Source organism: Hemiscyllium ocellatum, chromosome 23 (assembly GCF_020745735.1).
Source record: "Hemiscyllium ocellatum isolate sHemOce1 chromosome 23, sHemOce1.pat.X.cur, whole genome shotgun sequence".
Lineage (NCBI taxonomy): Eukaryota > Metazoa > Chordata > Chondrichthyes > Orectolobiformes > Hemiscylliidae > Hemiscyllium > Hemiscyllium ocellatum.
In genome coordinates this window covers 3,906,700-3,924,155 of record NC_083423.1, presented here as the reverse complement: position 1 = coordinate 3,924,155, position 17,456 = coordinate 3,906,700, and the positions used below count along the sequence as shown (strand labels likewise).

Here is a 17,456-nt window from a genome sequence, read left to right as displayed (position 1 = left end):
TGTTCTGCCTCCATCTCCTGCGATAAACACTCCGGACAACAGTTTATCACGTACTGGCTCAGTGGAAGCTGATATTTCATTTTGGATTTTGTTTACTCAAAGCATTTCGTTTACACATTAATCACTTGAAGAATGTCTAATTTGATAATGTGAATTGGAGTTTAAGCTGACGTTCAATTCATAATATCTGATGAACAATCGATAAGTGTGACAATATATGCAGGAATAGGTTTTACACTTCTTAAAATTTTATTTCGACATCTCCAGTAGAATTAATTTTATAACAGCAAAATGTCACTTCACATTAACCTGTTTGGTTCAACTTTTGTGGAAAATTAACAATGTTTTCTGGCTATGCTGCTTATTTTCAAGGTTTATTCATTTATTTGTTTGCTTAACTGAGTCCTGCCATAAGCACCGGCCTTGCTTTTCCTGACTCTGCCATATAATGTTTCAGCTCCATGACCTTTTCATCAGAACTAAAGAATTTCAGGGTGGCGTGGTGGCTCAGTGGTTAGCGCTGCGGCCTCACAGCTACAGAGACTCAGGTTCGATTCCCACCTTCGACAACTGTCTGTGTGGAGTCTGCACGTTCTCCCCGTGTCTGCGTGGGTTTCCTCTGGATGCTCCGGTTTCCTTCCACAAAGATGTGCAGGTTAGGTCGATTGCGGATTGCACCTAAATTGGAAGGGAACTAATATACTGGCAGGGAAATTTGCCAGAACTGCTTGGGAGGATTTAAACTAGTAAGGTGGGGGGGGGGGGATCCAGGGAGATAGTGAGGAAAGAGATCGATTTGAGACAGGTACAGTGAGTTCCTAACAGGGAAGGCAGATGAACTCAGGGCATGGTTAGGAACGTGGGATCAGGATATCATAGCAATTACAGAAACATGGCTCAGGGATGGGCAGGACTGGCAGCTTAATGTTCCAGGACACAAATGCTACAGGAAGGATAGAAAGGGAGGCAAGAGAGGAGGGGGAGTGGCATTTGTGATAAGGGATAGCATTACAGCTGTGCTGAGGGAGGATATTCCTGGAAATGCATCCAGGGAAGTTATGTGGGTGGAACTGAGGAATAAGAAAGGGATGATCACCTTATTGGGATTGTATTACAGGCCCCCCAATAGTCAGAGGGAAATTGAGAAACAAACTTGTAAGGAGATCTCAGCTATCTGTAAGAATAATAGGGTAGTTCTGATAGGGGATTTTAACTTTCCAAACGTAGACTGGGACTGCCATAGTGTGAAAAGTTTAGATGGAGAGGAATTTTTTAAGTGTGTACAAGACAATTTTCTGATTCAGTATGTGGATGTACCTACTAGAGAAGGTGCAAAACCTGACCTACTCTTGGGAAATAAGGCAGGGCAGGTGACTGAGGTGTCAGTGAGGGAGCACTTTGGGGCCAGCGACCATAATAGTGATGGAAAAGGATAGACCAGATCTAAAAGTGGAAGTTCTAAATTGGAGAAAGGCCAATTTTGACGGTATTAGGCAAGAACTTTCGAAAGCTGATTTAGAGGCAGATGTTCACAGGTAAAGGGATGGCCTTCAGAAATGAGATAACAAGAATCCAGAGAAAGTATATTCCTGTCAGGGTGAAAGGGAAGGCTGGCAGGTATAGGGAATGCTGGATGACTAAAGAAATTGAGGGTTTGGTTAAGAAAATGAAGAAAGCATATGTCAGGTACAGACAGGATAGATCGAGTGAATCCTGAGAAGAGTATAAAGAAAGTAGGAGTATACTTAAGAGGGAAATCAGGAGGGCAAAACGGGGACATGAGATAGCTTTGGCAAATAGAATTAAGGAGAATCCAAAAGGGTTTTACAAATATATTAAGGACAAAAGGGTAACAAGGGAGAGAATAGCGCCCCTCAAAGATCAGCAAGGCGGCCTTTGTGTGCAGCCACAGAAAATAGGGGAGATACTAAATGAATATTTTGCATCAGTATTTACTGTTGAAAAGGATATGGAAGATATAGACTGTAGGGAAATAGATGGTGACATCTTGCAAAATGTCCAGATTACAGAGGAGGAAGTGTTGGATGTCTTGAAATGGTTAAAAGTGGATAAATCCCCAGGACCTGATCAGGTGTACCCGAGAATTCTGTGGGAAGCTAGAGAAGTGATTGCTGGGCCTCTTGCCGACCAGATATCCCAATCCAATCTAGTCCTACCTGCCCACATCTTCGATAGTCACAGGTGAGGTGCCGGAAGACTGGAGGTTGGCAAACGTGGTGCCACTGTTTAAGAAGGGTGGTAAAGACAAGCCAGGGAACTATAGACCAGTGAGCCTGACCTCGGTGGTGGGCAAATTGTTGGAGAGAATCCTGAGCGACAGGATGTACATGTATTTGGAAAGGCAAGGACTGATTAGGGATAGTCAACATGGCTTTGTGCGTGGGAAGTCATATCTCACAAACTTAGAAGATTAATGAGGGCAGAGCAGTAGATGTGATCTATATGGACTTCAGTAAGGCGTTCGACAAGGTTCCCCATGGGAGACTGATTAGCAAGGTTAGATCTCATGGAATACAGGGAGAACTAGCCATTTGGATACAGAACTGGCTCAAAGGTAGAAGACAGAGGGTGGTGGTGGAGGGTTGTTTTTCAAACTGGAGGCCTGTGACCAGTGGAATGCCACAAGGATCGGTGCTGGGCCCTCTACTTTTTACCATTTATATAAATGATTTGGATGTGAGCATAAGAGGTACAGTTAGTAAATTTGTAGGTGACACCAAAATTGGAAGTGTAGTGGACAGCAAAGAGGGTTACCTCAGATTACAACAGGATCTGGACCAGATGGGCCAATGGGCTGAGAAGTGGCAGATGGAGTTTAATTCAGATAAATGTGAGGTGCTGCATTTTGGGAAAGCAAATCTTAACAGGACTTATACACTTAATGGTAAGGTCCTAGGGAGTGTTGCTGAACAGAGATGTTGGAGTGCAGGTTCCTAGCTCCTTGAAAGTGGAGTTGCAGGTAGATAGGATAGTGAAGAAGGCGTTTGGTATGCTTTCCTTTATTGGTCAGAGTATTGAGTACAGGAATTGGGAGGTCATGTTGAGGCTGTACAGGACATTGGCTAGGCCACTGTTGGAATATTGCATGCAATTCTGATCTCCTTCGTATCGGAAAGATGTTGTGAAACTTGAGAAGGTTCAGAAAAGATTTACAAGGATGTTGCCAGGGTTGGAAGATTTGAGCTGTAGGGAGAGGCTGAACAGGCTGGGGCTGTTTTCCCTGGAGCATCGGAGGCTGAGGGGTGACCTTATAGAGGTTTACAAAATTATGAGGGGCATGGATAGGATAAATAGACAAAGTCTTTTCCCTGGGGTCGGTGAGTCCAGAACTAGAGGGCATAGGTTTAGGGTGAGAGGGGAAAGATATAAAAGAGACCTAAGGGACAACTTTTTCACACAGAGGGTGGTACGTGTATGCGATGAGCTGCCAGAGGAAGTGGTGGAGGCTCGTACAATTGCAACATTTAAGAGGCATTTGGATGGGTATATGAATAGGAAGGGTTTGGAGGGATATGGGCCGGGTGCTGGCAGGTGGGACTAGATTGGATTGGGATATCTGGTCGGCATGGACGAGGTTGGACCGAAGGTCTGTTTCCATCTCAATGACTGTATGGTCATGCTAAATTGACTATAGTGTGCAGGCTATGTGGGGTTAGCCATAAGGAATACAGGGGTAGAGGGTGTGAATCTGTTGAAGGGTCATTGTGGACTCGATGGGCTGAATGACTGTTTCCACACTGTGAGGACTTTAAGTTCCAATATGATGGCGTTCTGATGAGAACTCATTTAACTGAAACATTAAATCACTCTCCACTGACGATGCCTGCTATTGAGTTTTCTGGGTGGTGGGGGGTGGGGGGAGAGAAGGGGAGAGAAAGGCCTAGATGGCTCTTCATCTCTATTGAAGAATCACCTAGACTCAACATGTTAGCTTGCTGTCTCTCCACGATGCTGCCTGACCCACTGTGATCTCCAGCATTTGTTCAGATAATTCAGATTCCAGCCTCTGCAGTAACTTGCTCTCCCTGTGTTTATGGCCTGACTTGGAATAAGGCCGATTCACCCATCGCCCTCTGTGCTCACTGACCTACATTGGCTCCTGTTTAAGCAAAACCTCTATTTTAAAACTGTGATTTAGTTTGCAAATCCCTGCAAGGATTCACGTCATCATCCTTCTTCCTTTTTCCTGTGATCCCTTTTGCATTCCTCAACCCTGCACCCCTGCTGTTCTGGCCTCTGTAGCATCCCAGCTTTTCATCACCAGCAGAGAGTGATCTGAGATCTAGTGTTATCTCTTTGCCTCATTTCCTTCAAAGATGCTCCATTAAACCTACCTCCCTTTTTAATAACCAAACATGGAGCTGCCTGCCCTGATGCCACTCTTGTATTTCGGTGTCAGATAGAGTTTGCTAACAAAAAGTTACAGTTAACCTGAGAATGTAACTTTTAAGAAAATGTTTTGTGATTTACATGCGAAAGAAGTGAAACTATCATGGTCATTCTAACAGATGAGAGACTTAACAAACAATCAAGGTATTTTTCAATGTATAATTTCAGTGACATCACACTGTAAACTTTTGCTATAAATTCTGTGTCCTCACAACCCCCTGATGAAGGAGCGGCGCTCTGAAATTTAGTGCTTCCAATTAAATTTTTTTTTAGATTAGATTATTTACAGTGTGGAAACAGGCCCTTCGGCCCAACAAGCCCACACCGACCCGCAACCCACCCAGACCCATTCCCCGACATTTACCCCTTCACCTAACACTACAGGCAATTTAGCATGGCTAATTCATCTAACCTGCACATCTTTGGACTGTGGGAGGAAACCGGAGCACCCGGAGGAAACCCACGCAGACATGGGGAGAATGTGCAAACTCCACACAGTCAGTCGCCTGAGTCGGGAATTGAACCCGGATCTCTGGCGCTGTGAGGCAGCAGTGCTAACCACTGTGCCACCGTTCTGCCCAAACCTGTTGGACTATAACCTGGTGTTGTGTGATTTTTAACTTTGTACACCCCAATCCAACACCGGCATTTCCAAATCATGGTAGATATGGCTCCTGTGGGTGAAGAAATCAAGGGACGTGGGGGAGGGTGGGATTAGGGGAATGAGATCGATGGTCAGCCAGGATTGTATTGGATGATGGGCAGGCCTGAGGGGCTTATTAGCATACTTCTGTCTTGAACTGTTCAAGTGACGTTGTTAAATCTTTAACTGAGTCTTGTATAAGTGAAGAAAATAACAAAACCAAGCTTTAATAATTAACATTTTTAAATTCCATTTTTACCCCTTTCTAAGCGTAAAGAGTACTATCTGGTGAAGTGGAAAGGATGGCCTGAGTCAACAAACACCTGGGAACCAAGGAAAAATCTCCGATGTGTTGGACTTGTGAAGCAGTATCATGATGATAGGAGCAAATTCTTGGAAAAAGTGAAAGCAGCAAAAAAGCTAAAGTTCAACAACTGCAAAGATTACAAATCTGAAATTGAAGAGTGTATTATCAGGAAATCCAAACAAAGATTAGCGCTCAAAAGATGGGAAGAGGAGCTGAACAGAAAGAAGAATCATAGAGGTAAAATACTGGTGGAAAATGAAGTGGACTTTGAGCCTCCCCCTATGGACTTCCATTACATTAATCAATACAAACCATCTCATGGAATCAATTTAAACAGTGACCCTTTGATTGGCTGTGAGTGTTTAAACTGTTTGGAGGAGAAATGTTGCCCAGAGGAAGCTGGAGCAACATTTGCTTACAACGCACGACGGCAGCTAAAGATTGCCCCAGGCAAACCCATTTTCGAATGCAATTCTTGCTGCAGTTGTGGATCTCAGTGTCCAAACAGAGTGGTACAGAATGGGACGCTATATGATCTCTGCATCTTCAGAACTTCAGATGGAAGAGGTTGGGGCATAAAAACCCTCCAAAATATTAAGAAGAATTGTTTTGTAATGGAATATGTTGGAGAGGTATGTTGTATTTATTTTGTGGTGTCTTTTCCAGTGACTAAAGTGTTGCACTAACATTAGCTCCCAGATCCTCACTTGGTCGAGCAAAGTAGGTTGTTGCTGGGAACAGTCTGCTGCTGAGTAACTAACAGTGCATTGAATTCTCTTGCTGTCTTCATTTACACAGTGTGAGATACCATCTGCATGGATTGGTTTCAGGAAAGATCATTCCCTGAATGATTAAGTTTCCTGTTTGTTCATTTCCTAATCTATCCTTATCTTTATTTTGTGTGGGGTGCTGGGCCAACATTTACTGCCTGTCCCAGAGGGCAGCCACATTGCTGTGGTTCTGGAGGCTCATGTAGGCCAGACCAGGTAAGGATGCAGTTTCCTTCCCTTAAGGACCTTAGTGACCCAGACAGACCCCTGAAAGTCGACAGTTGTTTCACAGTCATCAGTCCAAATTTTAATTGAATTCAGAGTCCACCATCTGCCGGGTTCCGAGATCAATAGTCTAGTGATAACATCATGAGGCTATCAACTCCCCTTTTCTCATCTAAATGCTTTGTCAAGATTAGCACTTCCTGTTTAACAGTCTTCCTTGCTTCGTTTTGAACCTAGGAAGAGGGATTCGCCATTCCCTCATCTCCCTGTTTCCTGTTGTGGTGACAGTTCCTATAGTTAGATCGGATTGACTGTATTTGCTTTATCCCTGGTGCTAACCAACTTTTTAAAAAAATTGTTGGGAAGCACCGTTGCCTGTAACTGACTGATAAAGCCTGTGGGGTTGCTATTTTGGGAATTAAAAACCCTTTAGTTGAAAGTGCAGTGCATCAGCACATGACCACAATCCCATGGTAAACCCCCTTTTAACTTGAACTTGGCAGTTCACATCAGCGTGCAGTAGCTTTTCCAATGTGACAGGTTTGTTTTTTGGTTTTGCTGGGGTTTCAGCTTGTAATTGAAGCAGTCGAAGTTTACAAACAGGTGATTTTTCATCATCGCTTCCTTTTTTTAAATTATATTTTTAGTTTAGTCCTTTGCTTGGATAACATCAGCTGGGATGTTTGCCCCTGGTTAGTTCAGTTTAGTTGCAACCACTTGGGAAGTTGAAGAGGTTTAGAATGTACAGTGTGGGTCACATATGAGCAGAGCAAAGAGGAGTGTGGGGAGGGGAACCACAGGCAAGGAGACACTAGGTCCCTGTAATGCTGAGGAAGTTAATGAGTTAAACACCTCTTTGATCGACAAAGAGGTGCATTTGACATGACATAGAAGGTGATCCCGATGAGATGGGATTCTGAGAAAAGATGAGACAATAGATCTTGAGAAATGTTGAGCAAAGGCATGAGATCTAATTACAAACCCTGGGGATTTATGATGATTACTTCCATTCTGAAAAGAGACAACAAAGCTGGGTGATCCCCATAGTGCAGAATGCCATCCCTTTCCTTTCTCCAGTGACTGCATGAAGAATCTCCACTCCAAGTGTTGAACCTGTTTTCCAACCTGTTTTTCTATTTTCTATTTGGAAACTTACAAGGGCACTCTCTGCGTTCCTTTCAAAATGTCAATATTTCATATTCTCACCCTTGCTATATAGACATGTGTACAGTCATAGAATCATAGAGACATACAGCACAGAATCAGACCCTTCAGTCCAACTTGTCCATGGCGATCAGATATTGTAAATTAATTATGTCTCATTTGCCAACACTTGGCCCATATCCCTCCAAGCCCTTCCAATCATATACCCATCTAGATGCCTTTTAAATGCTGTAATCGTACCAGCCTCCCCCACTTCCTCTGCCAGCTCATTCCATACATGCACCACCTACTGTGTGAAAAAATTGCCCACAGATCCCTTTTTAAATCTTTCTCATCTCACTCTAAACCTATGCCCTCTAGTTCTGGACTCCCCCATCCCAGAACAAAGACCTTGTCTATTCATCCTATCCACGCGCCTCATGATTTTATAAACCTCTATAAGGTCGCCCCCCAGCCTGCAATGCTCCAGGGAAAATAGCCCCAGCCTGTTCAGCCTCTCCCTACAGCTCAAATCCTCCAATCCTGGCAACTTCCTTGTAAATCTTTTCTGGACGCTTTCAAGTTTCACAACATTCTTCTGATAGGAAGGAGACCAGAATTGCATGCAATATTCCTACAGTGGCCTAACCAATGTCCTGTACATCTGCAACATGACCTCCCAACTCCTGTACTCAATGCACTGACCAATAAAGGAAAGCATACCAAACGCCGCCTTCACTATCCAAACTACCTGTGACACTAGTTTCAAGGAACTGTGAACCTGCACTGCAAGATCTCCAGATAACGCAACATACATATTAATTGGGTGACCATTACAATCAACAAGTATCAATAAGCGAGACCAAGCCCTTTACTGTTATTCAGTGAATGTTCTTAACCTTGTTAACTGGATTCATACCATGGATACTTTTCCCTTGTTAGCTTGAGAATGTGTATAGTGTATAAGCAGTCAGGGAAAGAGTTAAATTTGAGTTTTGTGAAACAAGAGGTTCAGCTGAGCACGACCCAGATCAGATAAGAGCTTTCAATTAACAATGGGGTGCTGGAGGCAAGGGTAATGGGTTAACAAGGTGGAAAAGCAGTCATTATGTAGAGCCATTTAACTCAGAATTTAACACTTTCCCTACCTGCTTCTACCCTTTACACATTCTCAGTGGCATTACGTTAACCAACCTCCGGTCTTCTGGCAACTCACCTGTGACTATCAATGATACAAATTTTTCAGCAAGGGGCCCAGCAATCACTTCTCTAGCTTCCCATAGAGCTCTAGGGTATACCAGATCAGGTCCTGCGGATTTACCCATTTTTATGTGTTTCAAGACATCCAGCACCATCACCTCTGTAATATGGACATTTTTCAAGATGTCACCATCTATTTCTCTACATTTTATATCTTCCATGTCCTTCTCCACAGTAAATACTGATGCAAAATACTCGTTTAGTATCTTTGCCCATCTCCTGTGGCTCCACACAAAGGCTGCCTAGCTGGTCTTTGAAGGGCCCTATTGTCTCCCTAGTTACCTTTTTGTCCTTAATGTATTTGCAAAAGCCCTTTAGATTTTCCTTAACCCTATTTGCTAAAGCTATCTCATGTCCCCTTTTTGCCCTCCTGATTTCCCTCTTAAGTATACTCCTACTGCTTTTATACTCTTCTAAGAATTCACTCAATCTCTCCTGTCTGTACCTATTATATGCTTCCTTCTTTTTCTTAATCAAAAACTCAATTTCTGTAGGCATACTGCATTCCTACATTTACCAGCCTTTCCTTTCATCCTAACAGGAATATACTTTCTCTGGATTCTCACTATCTCATTTCTGACGGCTTCCTATTTTCTAGCCGTCCCTTTACCTGAGAATATCTTCCTTCAATCAGCTTTTGAAAATTCTTGCCTAATACCATCAAACTTTTAGATCTGGTCTATCCTTTTCCATCACTATTTTAAAACTAATAGAATTATGGTTGCTGGCCCCAAAGTGCTCCCCCACTGACACCTCAGTCACCTGCCCTGCCTTATTTCCCAAGAGTAGATCAGATTTTGCACCTTCTCTAGTAGATACATCCACATACTGAATCAGAAAATTGTCTTGTACGCACTTAACAAGTTCCTCTCCATCTAAACCCTTAACACTATTGCAGTCTCAGTCTATATTTGACAAGTTAAAATCCCCTACCATAACCACCCTATTATTCTTACAGATAACTGAGATCTCCTTACAAATTTGTTTCTTAACTTCTGTCTGACAATTAGAGGGTCTATAATACAATCCCAATAAGGTGATCATCCCTTTCTTATTTCTCAGTTCCACCCAAATAGCTTCCCTAAATGTATTTCTAGGAATATCCTCCCTCAGTACAGCTATGATGCTATCCCTTATCAAGAACACCACTCCCCCTCTCTCAACCCCCTTTCTATCCTTCCTGTACCATTTGTATCCTGGAACATTAAGCTGCTAGCCTGTCCATCCCTGATCCACGTTTCTGTAATTGCTATGATATCCCAGTCCCATGTTCCTAACCATGCCCTGAGTTCATGTGCCTTCCCTGTTAGGCCTCTTGCATTGAAATAAATGCAGTTTAATTTATCAGTCCTACCTTGTTCTCTGCTTTGGCCCTGCCTGCCCTGACTGTTTAACTTGCTTCTGTTCTCAACTGTACCAATCTCAGATTGATCTCTTTCCTCACTATCTCCCTGGGTCCCCTCCAGCCCCCCAATCTTATTAGTTTAAATCCTCGCGAGCGGTTCTAGCAAATCTCCCTGCCAGTTTATTAGTCCCCTTCCAATTCAGATGCGATCCATCCTTCTTGTACAGGTCACTTCTACCCCAGAAGAGATTCCAATAATCCAAAAATGTGAATCCTTCTCCCATACACCAGCTCCTCAGCCATGCATTCATCTGCTGTATCATCCTATTCCTGCCTTCACTAGCTCGTAGCACCGGGAGTAATCCAGATATTGCTATCCTCAAGGACCTTTTTTTGAAAAAATTCCTGCCTAACTCTCTCTCTTCTCCCTTCAGAATCTCATCCTTTTCCCTTCTATGTCGTTAGCTCAATGTGTACAATAAGCTCTTACTGGCCTCTCTTCCCCCTAGAGAACATTCTGCACCCTCTCTGAGACATCCGTGATCCTAGCACCAGGGAGGCAACATACCATTCTGATTTTTCGCTGCTGCCCACAGAACGTTTGTCTGTACCTCGGACTAGAGTCCCTTGAAACAGTTGATCTTTTGGAACCCGACGTACCTCTCATTACATTAGAGCCAGTCTCAATACCAGAAACTTGGCTGTTCATGCTAAAATTCCCTGAGAGTCCATCACCCCCTATATTTTCCAAAACAGCATACTTGTTTGAAATGGGGATAGCCACAGGAGACTCCTGAACTGCCTGTCTATCTCTTCTACCTTTCCTGGAGTTAACCCATTTACCTGACTGTATCTGCGATTTTTCTCCCTTCCTTATAACTGCCATCCATCACACCCCCTAGATCTTGTAATTTCCTCATTGCCTGTAACTGTCTCTCCAAGCGATCCATGCAATCTGATAGGATTTACAGCCAAAGACACTTCTGCAAACATAATCATCAGTAACATAGAAACTCTCCCTAAACTCCCACATCTGACAGGAAGGGCACATCACTCTAGGAAAGGCTATCTTTGCTCCTTCACAATCTACAGACCCAGAAAATAGCACTGTTGTTTTGCCCTAAACAATAATGCTCCAGACTAACTTAATACTTATGGTTTATATTTTTAAAATTTAATGGAGACAGGTCTCAGTAAAATATATAATCAAGATAGAACCCACTCTACTCACCACTGCAGACTTACAGCAAGGTTACCCTTTAAAAACTGTGCACTTACCTGTTCCTGTGCTCTGAGTTCTCCCACACAGGTTCATCCAAGGTCAGCTATGAATCTCTCTGTTGATTAATTTTTCCTAGACATATTCCGATATCCAAGGATACATGAACTCAAACAGCAAAGGCAGTAACTGTACATATTCACATCTGTGTCAGCTAGCGGTGTATGTTTCTTCCTCTCTCTCTCTCTCTCTCTCTCTCTCTCTCTCTCTCCCCCTCACTGACTGTTCGCTGCCTTTTGTCTGTCTTTGTCCTTTTAAAAGTGCAGTTATTTTGATCATCGTTCCCCAAAGTTCCAAAAAGATAATTGCTGCTCCTGGAATTCGAGGAAATCACCTCCAACACCTAAAATACTGTTTTAAAAAAAAAAGCAGCTGTTATAGCCACAATGTTTTCCATCCTTCATCTTGGAGTTCCTGCTTTAACCATTTCTATCTCTGGAACCTCCAGCCAGTTATAGACACTTGTATGTTCTTGGTTCCTCATTGTTTCACCATTGGCAACCGTGTCTTCGCTACCAGAGTGCCGAAGGTCTGGAATGCCAACAGAAAACCTTTCCACCCTGATCTACCTTTCCACATGGGGCTATCGTCAAATTCTATTCAGTAGTAGAATGTAGAACATTACAGCGCAGTACAGGCCCTCGATGGTTCCACGGGTCTGTGCAACAATCTGAATCCCATCTAACCTACGCTATTCCATTTTCATCCATAAACTTTTCCAATGGCCATTTAAATGTCCTTAAACTTTTGGCAAGTCTACTACTGTTGCAGGCAATGTGTTCCATTCCCCTACTACACTCTGAGGAAAGAAACTACCTCTGACATCTGTCCTATATCTTTCACCACTCAATTTATAACTATATCACCTCGTGCTAGCCATAGTTATCTGAGTAAAAAGGCTCTCACTGTCCAAACTATCTAACCCTCTGATTATCTTAATTAAGTCGCCTCTTAACCTTCTTCTCTGTAACAAAAACCGCCTCAAGTCCCTCAGACTTTCCTCATAAGACCTTCCCTCCATACCAGGCAACATCCAAGTAAATCTCCTCTAAACCCTTTCCAAAGCTTCCACATCCTTCCTATAATGCAGTGACCAGAACTGTACACAATACTCCAAGTGTGGCTGCACCAGAGTTTTGTACAGCTGCAGCATGACCTCATGGTTCCAAAACTCAATCCCTCTACCACAAAGCTAACACACTGTATGACTTCTTAAAACCCTATCAACTTGCGTAGCAACTTTCAAGGATTTATGTACCTGGACACCGAGATCTCTCTGCTCGTCTACACTACCGAGAATCTTACCATTAGCCCACTCTGCATTCCTGTTGCTCCTTACAAAGTGAATCACCTCTCACTTTTCTGCATTAAACTCCATTTGCCACCTCTCAGCCCAGCTCTGCAGCTTATCTATGTCCCTCATTAACCTACAAAATCCTTGGCACTATCCACAGCTCCATTGACCTTCGTGTCATCTGCACGTTTACTAACTCATTCTTCCACACACACATCCAGGTTGTTTATAAAAATGCCGGCAGCAGTGGACCCAAACACAGATTCCTGCGGTACCCCACTAGTAACTGAACTCCAGGATGAACCTTTCCCATCAACCATCACCCTCTGTCTTCTTTCAGCTAGCCAATTTCTTATTCAAATCACGGTGCATCCATATTTTGTGCAATCGTCTACCATGGGAACTTTATCAGACACCTTACTGAAATCCACATACACCACATCAAACGCTTTACCTTCAAGGTGTTTCGTCGCCTTCTCAAAGAACTCAATAGGTTTGTGAGGCATGACCTACCCTTCACAGATCTATACTCCTGAGAAGTGCATTGTTGCTGTGCAACTACATTAAAGACATTTATATAAACAGCTTCTGAAAAGAAAACTGTAGACTTGGCTAAATTTTTCAAACCCGAAGAAGCAGAGAACCACTGCGTGTTAATGAGGGGTCATTCCCCAAATGTTCCTTCTGGCGTAGTACCTGCTAGGCAGGAAAGTGTAAACCTCCAAGCTCCTAACTTTGTCCTCATGAGACTAAATTGACTAGAGCTAGGTATTGCCAGCTGTAGCTCAGGCTACAGGGAGAAGCAGTTTAGTGTGAGGTACTGGTCAGACCACAGCAGAAATACTGTGAACCATTTTAGGCCCTTTATCTAAGGAAAGATAGACTGACACTGGAGGCAGCTCGGAGAAGGTTCACTCGACTGATGCTGGGTGTGGAGGGACTGTCCTATGAGGAGAGGTTGAGTAGGTTGGAACTGTACTTATTGGAGTTTAAAAGAATGAGAGGTGACCTTATTGCAACATGTGAGATTTTTGGGGTAGACACAGAGAGGTCACCCCCATTGTGGGAGAGTTGAGAATCAGGGCTCATCATCTCAGAATAAGAGGTCACCCAGTTAGGACAGATTGAGGAGGACTTCTTTACCACAAAAGGCTGTTGAGGCTGGGTCATTTTAGTATATTCAAGGCTGAGATGGATGGAAGCTTAAATCAGGAAGGGAATCCGTGGTTATGGGGAAAAGGCAAGAAAATGAGCTTAGGATTATCAGATTAACCATGATTTCATTGAATGGCAGAGCAAACTTGATGGGCTGAATGGACTAATCCTGCCGTTGAATCTTATGATCTTATTTCTGAATAGGAAACTTTTCCCTCTGGTTACCTGCTGTGTGTTTATCCCTTGGTCACCATCTTAAAAATGGATCACTATCTCGAGGTTAGTGGGATGTGGAAGTGAGTTGGCTGCTTTTCCCACATGAGAATAGGGACTAGGCCGCAAAGTAACGTTAATTGACTGCAAAGCCTTTTAGGACATCCTGTGAAGGTGCTACAGAAATGCAAGTGTATAATATAAGCAAGGCAGAACAAACAGCTGTCAACAGAAGTTGAAAACAAACTCTGCACGACCCCAAATAAAACACAGTTTCTGTATGGAAGTGAGATACCAACAGAACCCTCTCCCCACACCCAGCCTCTGGAGAACCTTCCCAAAGGATAGCCCATTGGTCTGTCTGTTGTGGTGAGTTGAGTGATTGAAATGCTGTACACATTGGGCTTTTAAGTTTAACTAAACTTTTCTTTTGAACTATCGGCATAATCTCTCCCAATGGCCCACTCCTCCTTTGTGGAATGGAATGGAATGTATTGTTTTGGAATGCTGACGAGTCTGGAAGTATCTAGTTTTTGTGTGTCAAAGTGTTGTTTGAAGCAAGGTATTGCATTTTGCTAAGACAGGACTTTGACAGTTAATGGAAGGGCCCTGGGAGTGTTGTTCAATAGAGTGACAGAGGGATGCAGGTGTGTAGTTACTCAAAAGTGGAGACACAGGTAGAGAGGTGGTAAAGAAGGTGTTTGGCATACTTCTCTTCATCGGATCGCATTGAGCCACAGTGTGTATGAAGCTTGTATGTTTTCCCCCGTATCTGCATGGGTTTCCTCCTGGTGCGCCGGTTTCTTCCTATAGTCCAAAAATGTGCAGGTTAGGGTGGATTGGTCGTGCTGAATGCCTCCTAGTGTCCCAAGGATGTGCAGGCTGATGGGTTAGCTGTGAGAGATGCAAGGTTTTGGGGGTTGGGTCTGGGTGGGATGCTGTTTTAAGGGTCGGTGTGGACTCGATAGGCAGCTTCCACTCTGTAGGGATTCTTTGATACCATAAACATTTCTGCATTTTCTGTTAGTAATTTATGAATGCTCAAGCACTCAAGTAAAGTCGCCTTAGTCCCAGAAGTCCCAGAAGTGATGCCAGCAGTGTGGGGTCAGTTCCTGTACTGGCTGATATTACCATTGAAGATCCCACCTTGCTTAGTACTAATTGCCCATTCAATGTGCCTGCCTTTCTATTGTTCCTTGCTGTATAGTTAAAGTTCGCTAGTGCAAGCAGTTCCATCTGCCCTTATGTTCACCTGTTAGTAAACTAATATCTTACCACTGGAGTAAATTAATAATATTGTGTGTGTGTGTGTGTGTGTGTGTGTGTGTATGTGTGTGTGTGTGTGTGTGTCCGTCCGTCCGTCTATCCGAGGAGCTAGTCTGGGTCAGGACTAACCTGCACAGGGAGGTAGGTTATAACGATGTGACCCAGAGTTTGGTGTTGGGACCCTTGTCCTTCCTGATACAGATTAATTAGGGTCCAGGATATAAGGTCTTCAGGCAATACTGAGGAGGAGGGGGTCTTAGTTTTGATCAGGGAATCTAGTCCAGCAGTAAGGAGGGATGATATCTCGGAAGGTTTCTCAAATTAAGCCAACTGAGTAGAACATAAAAAGTAGAAAAGAGCAGTCAGTGTTTAAGAATCTCACAGCACCAGGTTATAGTCCAACAGGCTTATTTGGAAGCACTAGCTTTCGGAGCGCTGCTCCTTCATCAGGTGGTTGTGAAGTAAAACATCATTAGACACGGAATTTATAGCAAAAGATTACAGTATCATACCGGGATATATTGAACAAATGATTGTTAAGTCATTCATCTTTTAGAATGCAGGTTTTGGTTCATTAAGATGTAAAGGAACTTCTTTTAAGTCACCTTCTCAAGATAACATAAGGTTTTATAACAAAAAGTCAAGCATGCATTAAAGGAGTGAGGTTAGAGTCTGTCTGTATCCCAGTCTTGAGTCAGACTGGTTCTATTTCCAAAGTAGGAATTTACAAATGTTACATGGATTGGCTTTCTGCAGATTGTGCATTTTTTGAGCAAAATAGAATGGATCTGCAAATACAAATTCACTCCATAGACCTGTCTGTGTGTATGCATGCATGGGAGAGAGTGTGTGTGTGTGTGCGCGCATGCGCGTGTGTGTGTTTGCGTGTGAAAGCTAGGTAAAGTGCATGTGATTGACTATACGTCTGTGTGTGTGTATGTGTGTTTGTGTGTACGCGCGCGCTTGTGTGAGAGAGTGTATAGTGCAGTGGGGTCACCTGTAATGTGACATGAACCCAAGGTCCCGGTTCAGGCCATCCCCATGGGTACCGAACTTGGCTATCAACCTCTGCTCGGCCACTTTGCATTGTTGCCTTTCCCAAAGTCCGTCTTGAAAGATGGTCACCCCACGGTCTGAGGCCGAATGTCCCTGACTGCTGAAGTGTTTCCCAACTGGGAAGGAACACTCCTGTTTGGTGATTGTTGTGCAGTGTCCATTCATCCATTGCCACAGCCTCTGCTTGGTTTCACCAATGTACCATGCCTTAGGGTATCCTTGCCTGCAGTGTAAGAGAGAGACAACATAGGCTGGGTCACATGTGCACTTGCCGCATACATGGTGGGTGGTGTCCCCACGTGTAATGGTGGTATCCGTGACAGCGCTCTGACGCGTTTTGCTGTAGTTGCTGTGACAGGGTTGTATGGTGTTGTTATCGATGTTTCCTGAAACCCAGGCAGTTTGCTACGGACAATGATCTGTTTGAGGTTTGGTGGTTGTTTAAAGGCAAGAAGTGGAGGTGTGGGGGAGGGGTCTTTGAGAGGTGCTCATCCTCATTGATAATGTGCTGCAGGCTGCGAAGAAAATGGCGTAGTTTTTCAGCTCCCAGGAAGTACTGGACAACAAAGGGTACCCTGTCAGTTGCAGCTCTCCTGAGGAGGTCACTACGGTTCCTTGCTCTGGCACATCATAATTGGCGGTTGATGAGTTGAGCATTGTACTCCATTCTTATGAGGGCATCCTTTGAGTCTTTCAGGTGTCTGTCATGTTCCTCCTCATCTGAACAGATCCTGTGTACGCGTAAGGCTTGTCCGTAGGTGATGGCTGTTTTAACATGTTTAGGGTGGAAGCGAGGGAAGTATGGTATCATGAGGTTGTAGGTTTGTGGTAGAGTGAGGTGCTGAAGTGCCCATCCTTGATGGAGGTGCATGTGTCCAAGAATGAGACAGATACAAAAGAGTAGTCCATGGTGAGTCTGATGGTGGGATGAAACTCGCTCGTATTACTGTGTAGTTGTTTCAGTGACCTCTCACCGTAATGACCTCCTCAGGAGACAGACACGTGATGCAACCACTAGGGTACCCTTCGTTGTCCAGTACTTCCCAGGAGCAGAGAAACAACGCCATGTTCTTCACAGCCTGCAACACAT

The 17,456-nt window shown here is 43.7% G+C and overlaps 1 protein-coding gene across 1 annotated transcript in view; it reads left to right on the top strand.

Annotated features, from left to right (window-relative positions):
• Positions 1 to 17,456, top strand: part of LOC132826634 (histone-lysine N-methyltransferase SUV39H2-like) — a 41,067-nt gene that overhangs the window by 13,569 nt on the left and 10,042 nt on the right. Inside the window, exon 3 of the mRNA XM_060842598.1 lies at positions 5,324 to 5,992. Within this exon, the coding sequence (XP_060698581.1) occupies positions 5,324 to 5,992 (669 nt within the window). The remainder of the gene's footprint in view (positions 1 to 5,323; positions 5,993 to 17,456) is intronic.